The sequence below is a fragment of the Amblyraja radiata genome, chromosome 19 (assembly GCF_010909765.2).
Source record: "Amblyraja radiata isolate CabotCenter1 chromosome 19, sAmbRad1.1.pri, whole genome shotgun sequence".
Classification (NCBI taxonomy): Eukaryota; Metazoa; Chordata; class Chondrichthyes; order Rajiformes; family Rajidae; genus Amblyraja; species Amblyraja radiata.
In genome coordinates this window covers 40,692,408-40,704,993 of record NC_045974.1, presented here as the reverse complement: position 1 = coordinate 40,704,993, position 12,586 = coordinate 40,692,408, and the positions used below count along the sequence as shown (strand labels likewise).

The 12,586-nt window shown below is 43.2% G+C and overlaps 1 protein-coding gene across 2 annotated transcripts in view; it reads right to left on the bottom strand.

Annotated features, from left to right (window-relative positions):
* LOC116984163 (ankyrin repeat domain-containing protein 26-like) overlaps nucleotides 1–12,586 on the bottom strand; it is a 132,883-nt gene that overhangs the window by 69,759 nt on the left and 50,538 nt on the right. For both annotated transcript variants that reach the window (XM_033038303.1, XM_033038302.1), the window contains 2 exons: nucleotides 10,210–10,303; nucleotides 1,211–1,528 (listed from right to left, as the gene is read on the bottom strand). In XM_033038303.1, coding sequence (XP_032894194.1) covers nucleotides 1,211–1,528; nucleotides 10,210–10,303 — 412 coding nt within the window. The remainder of the gene's footprint in view (nucleotides 1–1,210; nucleotides 1,529–10,209; nucleotides 10,304–12,586) is intronic.

Sequence of the window (12,586 nt, the reverse complement as noted above, 5' to 3'; positions counted from 1 at the left end):
TGATGCTGCCACCACCATGTTTCACAGTGGGGATGGTGTGTTCAGGGTGATGTGCAGTGTTAGTTTTGCGCCACACATAGTGTTTTGCATTTAGGCCAAAATCTTCAATTTTGGTCTCATCTGACCAGAGCACCTTCCTCCACATGTTTGCTGTGTCCCCCACATGGCTTGTGGCAAACTGCAAACGGGACTTTTTATGGCTTTTTTTCAACAATGGCTTTCGTCTTGCCACTCTTCCATAAAGGCCCGATTTGTGGAGTGCACGACTAATAGTTGTCCTGTGGACAGATTCTCCCACCTGAGCTGTGGATCTCTACAGCTCCTCCAGAGTTACCATGGGCCTTGGCTGTTTCTCTGATTAATGCTCTCCTTGCCTGGCCTGTCAGTTTAGGTGGACGGCCATCGCTTGGTAGGTTTGCAGTTGTGCCATACTCTTTCCATTTTCGGATGATGGATTGAACAGTGCTCCGTGAGATGTTCAAAGCTTGGGATATTTTTTTTATAACCTAACCCTGCTTTAAACTTCTCCACAACTTTATCCCTGACCTGTCTGGTGTGTTCCTTGGGCTTCATTATGCTGTTTGTTCACTAATGTTCTCTAACAAACCTCTGAGGCCTTCACAGAACAGCTGTATTTATACTGAGATTAGATTACACACAAGTGGACTCTATTTACTAATTAGGTGACTTCTGAAGGCAATTGGTTGCACTGGATTTTATTTAGGGGTATCAGAGTAAAGGGGGCTGAATACTTTGCACGCCACACTTTTCAGTTTTTTATTTGTAAAAAAATTTGAAAACCATGTATCATTTTCCTTCCACTTCACAATTATGCGCCACTTTGTGTTGGTCTATCACATAAAATCCCAATAAAATACATTTACGTTTGTGGTTGTAACGTGACAAAATGTGGAAAAGTTCAAGGGGTATGAATACTTTTGCAAGCCACTGTATATACAACTTGTACATAGGAATGAGTGCTTGGAGATCGGGAGGGATGGATTTGCCAACTACTGTATAGCTGCAGGCATCATTGCATTGTGGGAATTTGGATTACTGCTGCATTTTGGATTGCGAATTGTTCAGGTTACAAACAGTTCAGAGAAATGGAATCCTGTTGTAACCTGGAGACGACTTGTACAAGTTTGCATTTGAGAATAAATATTGTCTATAGTTTAGTATTAAAAGACAAGTTGTGGATTATACATACCATTTCCATTTTTCGTTTTGGCATTTATGTCACTTCTATGCTGAAGCTCAGCAGGAAGTTGATTTTGTGTTGACAAATATGAAGACAACTTAGGTTTCAATGAGTCAGCTGAGCCTTCAGACTCTGGTGGTCTCAAGTCACAAACAATCTCTTCAGATGGTGTTTTTGGTTTGTTTATTGGGGTGTCAATATTGGACAATTCTTCATTTGGTGTTTGGAGAGCCATTTTGCCAACTTTCCTCATTTGCTTATCACAAGGCAACTTAGTTGGTGATACGTTTTTATCGGAAGCACTTTCAGAGTCCCAGTTTGAGTCATCTGTGTAACAAAAATCAACATGTTGTCAAAATACAAGTGCCATATATATTCAGCCAAAATATAGAAATTTATGTCCTATAGCAGGTTTCAGGAAATAATGTAGAAATAAATTACTGTTCAATAAAAGCCTTGCTTTTAAAAAAAATTGTATTTGCTTTTATTGAGAAGTCATTTGGTAAAGGTTGTCCACACTAGACACAATCCTCTCTCAACCATCTTCATTTATTCCTATGCGCATATCCACTGAATACATTTTAACTGGAATCGAATTGAATTGAATCCTTTATTTGTCATTCAGACCTTCCGGTCTGAACGAAATGCTGTTGCCTGCAGCCATACATGTAATAATAACAAAACACAATAAACACAAATTAACATCCACCACAGTGAGTTCACCAAACACCTCCTCACTGTGATGGAGGCAAAAGTCTTAGAGTTACTGTCTCTTCCCTCCTCTTCTCCCTCTGCGCCGAGGCGATACCCCACCGGGCGATGGTATCAGTCCCGCGGTTCAAGCTCCGCGGCCCGGGGGTGGTCGAAGCTGCCCGCAGCTGTTGCAACGGGTGCTCCGGAAAACAGGCACCAGCCTGTGACCTGCGAGCTCCCGACATTGTCCTCCACTGGCCCGCGGCCGAGCCCCGGATCCAGGTCGCCGCTGCCTCAGCCGCCGGAGCACCGTCTCCGCCCCGCACCGGGCCGCCCACAAGGCAGCGTCTCAGCCCCGCACCGGGCTGCCCCCACGGGAGCACCTTCCAGCCGGGAGCCGGTCCGCCCTCACCGGAGCGCCTTCCAGCCGGTAGCCAGGCCACCCACACGGCAGCGTCTCAGCCCCGCACCGGGCTGCTCACACGGGAGCGCCTTCCAGCCGGTAGCCGGTCCGCTCACACGAGAGTGTCTCAGCCCCGCGCTGTCCACCCTCACCGGAGTGCCGAGTCGTGCCGCTACCCGGACGTCGCCACAGCTCGAAGACGGCCAGCCTCGCGTTGGTGAGTCCTGGCTGGCTCTACCTCCGGACCCTCGAGGTCGGTCGCAGGTTGGAGGCCGCCAGCTCCGCCATTAGGCCTCAGCGCAGACGGGGGAAGAGAAGGGGGATACGACAAAAAAGTCGCATTCCCCCGAAGGGAGAGACAGAAAGCTCTGTTTCACGTAACATACCAAAATGAGTAAAACACCTACAGGTGATGTGCATGACTGAGTGGTGCCAAAGAACCTTTCATTCAATGTCAACAAAAGCCAGGAACTAATTACTGACTTCAGAAGGGGAAGTAGCAACACTAAATTCCTGAGCATTCACATCTTGGATGAATTGTCCCGGGCTCAGCACATAGATGTAAACAAAAGAAGGCACCTCAGCTTTCTTCAAAGTTTCAGGAGATTCAGCATGTTACTGAATATTCTGACAAAATTCCACAGGTGCACATTGGAAAGTAACCTGACTGGCTGCATCATGGCCTGGCACGCAATTCCAACGCACAGGAATACAAGCTGTAGAGTGGTTGGCACAGCCAGGTCTATCGTGGGCAATCTTCCCCACAATCAAAGCATTTGTGAGGTTCTGCCTCAAGAATCCCGCCATTCAGGCCATGCCTTCTTCTCACTGCTACTTTTGGGCAGGAGATACATTAGCCTGAAGGTCTGCAACATCAAGTTTTGGTAGAGCTACTTTCCTACAACCATCAGGTTCTTAAACTTACCTGCACAACACTAATCCCACATTGGCAACAGAGCACTATGGATCACTTCTTGCACTACCATTGACTTGTTTCTAAATGTGCTGTTACATTAATGTCTTGTTTGCTCAGTCTTTTTTTTTTCAGCGTATTTGCATAATTTATGTTGTGTTTGTTGTTTCCAGGCTACTTGACTGTGATGCTGCTATAAGCGAGCTTTGCAATGGACCTCTCTCTACCTTATTGTACTTGAAAATTAACTCTACTTTATTTGGTCACTAAAAGTTAATGGAAATGAAAAATATTACTGATATGATGCCACTCAGAATTAATAGCTCTCATTCAGATTTATTTGATTACCTACAATTTGTGGGTCCTCTAGATTACTCATCCATTTTTTTCTTAATCCGTTTGAGGACATAATGTATATTTGACGAAGGAGCAAACCTTCAAAACTATGATTTGCAATAAGAAAAATATCTGAACGGAATTGTCATAAACAAGCATTTGCAGTTCCCTGCGTCATTCAGTAGGAATCTGACATTGGTGTCCTTGTTATCTAGAAGTTTCAGCGATTAGTGTATGGCCAGAGAGATGTCGTCTGCTGCGGACCTGTTGCTAAGGATCAAGGATCTCTGGTAGGTTGGTGTTAATGAGTGTCTTGACCAGCCTCTCGAAGTCTTTCCTGATGGTGCATGTCAAAGCAACTGGATGATAGGCATGAAGGCATGCCACCTTGCTTTTCTTTCGGAAATAAAAAAAGTTTCGTAAGGATGGTCGTTTAAAATATTGCTGTTTGTGCAAGTCAAATATAAGTATACTCTCAGCTATCCAGCATCCATGGAGAATACGTGCATAAATACGGCAGTTACATGAGAATGGGTCATTAAAAGCACATTACTCCACATCACATGCTGCTGTTTCATGCATAAACCTTTAAATAAATTGTCTAGATATCTGCCATCCCCAAACCTTTCTACATAATAAATATCAAATTTCAGTGTAAAACATTAACTATAAACAGCAATACGATAGAGCAAAAATACACTGCCATCCATAATGTTTGGGACAAAGACCCATCATTTATTTATTTCCCTCTGTACATATTAAAATCTGACAATGTGCACTTTAACCACATGTGATTTTTTCTATTACAAATCTCAAATTGTGGAGTACAAAGGCAAATAAATAAATTATGGGTCTTTGTCCCAAACATTATGGAGGGCACTGTGAATCAGTCGAATGTGCCTTCACCTTCACGTCTTCAGAGGATGTTGCTGCCAGTCAGCCTACACTATTATAATACAGTAACCTTTGTTTTAACTTACCTCTTTATAACAAGTTTTGGTTATAGCGGGCAGACCTACCGACAGCTGCCCCTGCCACCTCTGGCTCACACCATCTCCCTGCTGCTTGAATCAAGCCAATTCAACATCACCTTTACTCTGGCACCATTTAGGAGGCATTCCGTTGGGGCCTCTTGTCCCTGTTTAATTAGGAGCTTTCTAATCATCTTTCATTTGTTGAATTCTCTCCATCAACTGAATTATGCTTTTCCCACGGCAAAGCCTCCTGATCAAAGGTGCCATTGAAGAATCCATCTGTCTGTCTGACATTATTATCCTCATAAGTAGCAATTACATATCCTTGTTAAATAATATCAGTTTCTGCAGGTTATTTTTCTCCATTTCTCTTGGGTTCCTCTTACTGTGTGCACCATCTGTCACACCAATACTTGTCTAATCCTGTACCCCTCAATGACGTATGAGGGGTCTTTACAGCAAACTATTATATGATTTCTTGGTTACCGTGGGCTATTAATCTGTTAAATATTAAGATGATGCTGCTACTGATGAATGTTAGGAGGACACTTAAATTACTCCTCTCCAAACATTCAAAGTTACCATTATTTTAAGCGGAATGACATGAAAAATGTTGGCATGATATTACTTAATGTTATCACTTACTTTTGACATTTTCCATTAGTATCCTTTCATAATGTTGGTTGGAATGGTTTGTACAATGAGACAAGTGTGTGGCACCCAGAACTGCAGTGCAGCAGGTGTGGAAACAAAATTAAAATGTTGAAAATTGCGTCCAATTGGCCAGCTGGTAGAGCAGGCAGATATATGGGGAAGTATGCTCAGGCAGGCAGGCTTAACTGCATTTATTTTAGTGCAAGGAGCCTAGCTGGTAAGACGGATGAGCTGAGTGCATGGATCAGCACAAGGGATTATGATACTGCTGCATTCATGGAAGGCGAGTTTGAGGAAAGAGCAGAACTGGTAGCCCAGTATTCCAGGGTATAAAAGTTTCAGGCGTGACAGATTGGAGTACAAAAGGAAAGGGAATGCAGCACTGCTGATCAGGGAAAGTATTACAACTGGACTTGGGGAGGATATCCTGGAATGATTGGGCAATGTGGCTATACAGGTAGAACGAGCAGAACTTGACTATTCTAACGCACTTCCAGCTAGCCATATCTCTATACTTATTAAACTCTGATCTTGGATCTGTATATATTTGTGTGATGTTCGTGTGAGTTTCACATCGCCTCGAAACCACGACGCGCTAACGGTGAAAATTTTACATATTCTGATAGAGATTTACGCCATGATGTCAAAAATCGCCTTATCTGAAAATTTCATGCATTATTTCTCGAGTTATTTGTAAAAATGTTCAAAAATTCCAAATAAATTAGAAAATAAACGAGATGGTCTCGCTGATGAAGTCACAATGGATCTGACTGCCTGCCGCTGCTTGCGCTGCGAGTGACGTCACCCCTGTTCTGTTTTCTGTACTTCTTGGCTTCTTAACTTTCACTTCTTTAAATTTGTCACTGTTGCTCAGGTCGTGCTGCTCGCACCGCTGGGCTCCTTGAAGTTCTAGAACATGGCGGCGGCGGTCGTTATCACTGCGCGGTGGGAAAGTGGCCGTGACGGCTATTACTCCCTCTGGGACAGGCCGTCTATGGAGACCTGCGATTCCTCCGTCGATCGCAGGGACTAGGGGAATCATCACGCCTTTTCCACGCTGGTGATCCCGATCCCACCTGGCGATCTCTGGCCATCACGGGGGACGACTTCCTCTCTGTCTCCCCCGCCCAATCGTCTAGGTGAGTGAGCTTCCCCTCACAATCGGCCGGCCCTCCGCTGCTTTTGACCGTCCTCAGATCGCGCCCTCAGATCGAGCCTCGCTCGAGGCTCCGCAACCCGCTCGCCGTGGGCCCAGCAGCCCGCTCTCCCCCCTCTCCCTCCCCCTTCCCCTCCCCTGTGTGTGTGGGAGGTGGTTAGAGAGTGTGTGACACCCAACCACAACTATATGTAGGAAGGAACTGCAGATGCTGGTTTATACCAAAGATAGACACAAAGTACTGGAGCAACTAAGCGGGTTAGGCAGCATCTCAGGAGAAAGGTAACAGGTGACATTTTGGGTTGGAACCCTTCTTTGCTTTTGGCGATCTCCTGGTTAGTTGCTCTAGTACTTTATCTTCCCCTCTCATTCCCACACTGACCTTTCTGTCCTGGGCCTACTCCACACGCAAATTGGGGGAATAGCACCCCATATTATGCTTGGGCAGTTTACCCAGCATCAAATAACCCCTGCATTCCCTCTCTTCCACCTCCCCCACCCTAGTCATTCTACTAGTTCCACTTTTCGCAACCCTGTATCTCTGCGTTATTTCCTCTTCCTCAGCCAACAATAGGCCATTACAGGCTCCACCCTTCCTTGGTCATCTGTTGCTGGCCCTGATTTATTCTGGCCTTTACCTACATCCAGTTCCACCCCCTCTACTTTCAGTTTAAAGGGTTCCAATCCAAAACATCACATGTTACTTTTTGCCAGTAATGCTGCCTGACCCGCTGATTTGCTCCAGCACTATGTGCCCATCGACAACTACCCTCTTCTGCCTGGCAGACGGTATTCTCACATGGAACAGTATTCCCTTTGATTCCATTTCCTTCAAGTAAAACACATTGCTCTGGGAATCAATTTGCCCACACTATGGATGTTCTTTTGTCACATACGTGGAATATTCTTTGTTTCAGTTTTGTCTTGTCATCTTCCTCATTTATTTTTCTAGTACAATGCTGACTGTATCAGTAGTCTCAACCTGAATTAAAAAATTTTATCAAATTTATTGATACTCATCTTCATGTGATCCATCTCTGAAATTATTTCCTTCCTCGACTTTTCTACCTCCAGTTTAGAGAACAGACTACTATCCATTACCCCCTACCCCTAACAGCTACCTTGACTACATTTTCTTCTGTACTGCTTTTACCAAAGAGTCCCTGTTCTATTAATTCAGATGCTGCCCTGCATATAGAACTTCCAATATAATTTCTCTTTTCTTCAACTATGGATTCACCTATCCTGCCCAGTGTTTCTTCCTCCACCACAGAAGCTCCAGACCACCAACACATGCTTTGTAAATGGAAATTCTTTCCTCAACTTCCGCCTAATCTTTCTACTCATCCGTTAAGCACCCGTTTCATTATCTGTATTTCCCTTACCCACTCAGTACCAAACTTTCGGTTATATTAAAGGACAAATCACAGTATTTTCTAATGGCAAATAACAAAGGACTATGAAGGTCCGGAGATGTAATATTCATGAAAATAAGTCTTTCCAATGTCATGGGAAGGTGCAGAAAATAATTAACTTGGCTTTTACAAATTTATTAAGGGGAGGCCAGGATTTGAAGATATTAAGGGAAAATGATAAACTTAATAGCTATTTCACTGTTTGCCGAATCTGGCGTTTCAGGCATAATCTAAGTTTGGAGATCAACTTTTAGGCAATCAGGAGGATTTGAGATAGATAGGTTGAGAGTTATATAGGTCAAAGGTACATAAATGGATTTAAGCCACGTCAGCCACGGAAGAACAATATGACAGCAAGAGAATACGCAATATAAATTAGATGCCAAAAAGAATGGTAATACAAAGGAATCTTGAAGATTACAGCCACTGTTAAAATGTTAAGACTAAGGAAATGGTGATCGACTTCAGGAGGGCTGGAAAACAACATCACACTCCGCTGCATATTGATGGAGCTGCTGTGGAGAGGGTCAGCAGTGTGAAGTTCTTATGACTCCACCTGGCGGATGACCTGACCTCTACGACCAACACCACAGCAGTGATCAAAAGAGCTCAGCAGCGGCCACCCTCTCCGGAGACTAAGGAAAGCAGGTCTCCCTACTGTTCATCTAAGGACCTTCTACAGGGGCACCATCGAGACTATATTGACCTATGGCATCACTTCCTGGTTTGGGAGCTGAAAGGCTTATGAGCAAAATCAACTCAACAGGATAGTGAAGACAGCCAGCAGGATCATTGGTGCCCCACTCCCTTTCCTGTTGGAGATCTATAAGAAGCGGAGCATCAGCAGAGCCATCTCCATTATCAAGGACCCCTATCATCCATCACACCACATCTTCTCCATTCTGCCACCTGGGAAGAGGTACAGGAGCATCAGGTGCAAAACCAGCAGGATGCTACACAGCTTCTTCCCACAGGCAATAAGACTGGTTAACGGACTGTGTCCCCTCCCCATATATCGTTCACCAACACATTCAACTTCGCCCATACTTTGACAGCTAGGCACCTGTCAAAGCAAAGCCACTGTCGGTCAGAATGTCTGTTTTTATTTTATTGTAAATTTTAGGCCTATTTTCTGTTTTTAGATATGGTAATTTAAATCTTTTTAAAGCTCTATGTATTTATCCTGTTTTTATTAATTACACTGAATGGAAACTGATCGAGAAACGTTTTTTTCGTTTCATCTGTGTATGCAAGTACTCAGTTAAAATGATATTAAATAAATACTGAATACTGAATAAATGGCATACGGACTACCTACAACTTATTGGCCAAGGCATAGAATACAAGAGCAGTGAGGTCACATTAAAACTGTAAAGCACCAGTTAGACCATGGATTGTAACTGTGCTGAAGTAATGCAGATGTTGACTTTGCTAGGATTATTTAGCTACGAGAAATGACTGCTGAGACTTAATTTATTTTATAAATTAAAGGTGAAGTTGAAATGAAATCATGGTGCATAATGATACGATAGAGCTATCTGTGGTGAATAAGGTAGATACATTTCCCTTAGTAGGGCGGGCAATAACAAGAAGGCAAGGGGGTGATGAGTAGAAAGATTAGGCGGAAGTTGAGGAAAGAATTTCCATTTACAAAGCATGTGTTGGTGGTCTGGAGCTTCTGTGGTGGAGGAAGAAACATTTACCATTTTGAAAAATTACCAGGGTGAGCATATGGACTGCTGTAACCTACTAGGTTAAAGACTGAGCTTAAAAGTTGGATTAACCTGAACAACCTTTTGGAATGAACCTCATGGCTTAAGTGGGAGACTTCGAGGCTACAGAACTTTTCTTTTGCATGATAATTTCAAAAAATCCTAGCCCTGTAGCTTTCATAGTCACCCACAATTGTGTGAATATGGACATGGGGATTTGTTGATGCAAAACCATGCAATAAAAGAACTGGTAACACAGAGAGTAGTATGGCATTAATTGTTTTTTTATAGTTACTCCCCGACTTAATTGGTGACTTGCGTAAACTTGCACTTATGTAAGCCATTCTTTACGCCCACTGACATCCACTTGGTCGGCTCGGAGCTCCCACGTGGTCTCCAAGTCGGAGCTCCCACACAGAGTGAACACCTCGGAGCCCCCACACAGTGTCCACCTCGGAGTTCCCACATAAAGGGTCCACCGCGAAGCTCCCACGTGCTCTCTACGTCAAATCAAATGTTTTTGCTTGCACAGTAGCACTTACGTTTCCGACTTGTGTAACACTGACATATGCAAGACTCCATGGGACGTAACCCTTACGTAAGTCCATAGAGTAAATATACTCAAAAATGATTTTATGTTGGTATTTGCTTTACAACTTGTTGCAGATATATTAAGATGTTTTATACAATTTATGGAATTTATTTGTGTTCTTACAAAATAAAGCAAAAAATAAGCCAAATTTTAAAATCACCTTCATCTTGGTTCTTCCTAATGTTCATATGGCTCAGGACACCAGCCGAAACCAATGAACCAATTGATTTCTTCCATGAGATATCCGTGACAGACTAAAATAAATAAAAACAGCTTGATATAATTGTGCATCCGTAAAATATAAAATAATTCCATTTCAACTTATGATTCCACAGTGATATATTGCTGTAATTGTTTGCAAGTTCATATCCACAATCCTTTCAAACTATGAGGTGTTATGGTGTGAGGGATCAATCAACCAGTTCAATATATGCAAATCTCTTCAGACAGGCAAGTAAGAACATTTAAAAAATGCACTGAAAATTGAGCAGCCACACTGAATACTGCATTTCCCAAATTCTTCAAAATGGTGTTCTTCGTAAACAATAAAGAACAAGAGGATGGCAGTGATCACAACTTCATATGTTTTATGAATGTTTTGAATAGAGAGAAGGACCTTGCGGAAAGGTACTAAACTGTAGTAAAGCAAACTACAACATTATTAGGCAGGAACTCGGGAGGGTATATTGGAAGCAGTTGTCATGAGGTAAGTCCACATCCGCATATGGGAACTGTTTAAAGGTCAGTTGATCGAAGTTTAGAACTGCCGTGTCCCAGTAAGAAGGGATAAAGATGGCAAAGTAAGGGAGCCTTGGATGAGTAATGAGAAAACCTAGTCAAAAAGAAGGAAGTTCATGAGAATGAGTTCAAGAGGATGGGAACAGGGTCTTTGAGGAATGTAAAGAAAAAAGGAAAGAACTCAAGTTGGCGATTAGAGGGGTCACAAGGGGCCACAAAATGGTTTGGTGAGTCGGTATGAAGAGAATCCCAAAGCTTTTTATACCTACATTAAAAACAAGAGTGTAATCAGGGAGAAGATTGGACAACTCAAGGATCAAGAAGGGAATTTGTGCTTGGAGTCTGCAGATGTAGGCACGGTCCTAAACGAGTACTTTAATTCTGATTTCACCAAGGAGGTCATGGTGGATAGTAAGATCACTGTGGAGAATACTAATATGCAAGGGCAGTTTGAGGTTAAGAACGAGGAGATGGACTTGTGAAGAGCATTATGGTGCATAAATCCCCATAGAAGGAATCTATTCCAGGTAATTAAGCAAGGCAACAGAGTAGATTGCTGGAGACTTGACAAAGATCTTCTCTAGCCACCGGCGAGGTGCAAGAGAACTGAAGGGTTGCTAATGTTGTTCCATTATTTAAGAGAAGTAAAGAAAATCCAGGGAAGTATAAACGGTGAGCCCCATGTCAGTGGTCAGGAAGCTATTGGAGAGGATTCTTCAGGATAGAATTTACTCCCATTTGGAAGAGAATGGGGTAATTAAGGACAGCCAGCATGGTTTTCACTCAGTCGACCTAAACCTACCTGATCTCATGTTTGCTCCGCATTTTAACTCCCATTCCCAATCTGACATTTCTGTCCTGGGCCTCCTCCATTGTCAGATTGAGGCCTAGTGCAAATTGGAGAAGCAGCACCTCATATTTTGCTTGGGTACCTTACACCCCAGCGATATGAACATTGACTTCTCTAACTTCAAGTAGCCCTTGCTTTCCCTCTCTCTCCATCCCCTCCCCTTTCCCAGTTCTCACACCAGTCTTACTGGCTCCGATTACGTTTTCTCTGCACCACCCACTCCCCTGACATCAGTCTGAAGAAGGGTCTTGATTCCTTCTCTCCAGAGATGCTGCCTGTCTCGCTGAGTTACTTCAGCATGTTGTGTCTACCTTCGATTTAAACCAGCATCTGCAGTTCTTTCCTACACATTTTTGCACATGGCAGGTCATGTCTCACTAACCTGATCGAAATTTTTGAGGAGATGAAACATAGAAAATAGGTGCAGGAGGCGGCTATTTGGCCCTTTGAGCCAGCACCTTTTGACAAAGGTCATCAATGAGGGTAAAGTGCTGGATTTTAGTAAGGGATTTGATAAAGTCTCCCGAGGTGGACTGATTAAGAAAACTTAAATGCATGGAATTAATGGTGATTTAGTTATATGGATTCAGCACTGGCATACTGATAAAAGACAGACGGTTGTGGTAGAAAGACAATATCCAGGCTGGAGGCCTATGGCCAGGGATTCCACAGGGATCTGTGCTGGGGCCTCTCCTGTTTGTGATATATATAAATTACTTGGTTGACAACGTGGACGATTTGGTTAGTAAGTTTGCAGATGACACCAAATTGCTGGGGTCGCACAATGTGAGGAAATCTGTCAAAATATACAACGGGATATAGATAGGGCTACAGAAATGGGCCGATAAATGGCAGATGCAAATTTAATGCAAGCAGTTATGAGGTATTGCACTTTAGAAGATCAAATGTAAGGGGAAAATGTATAATTAATGGCATGACTCTTAATTGC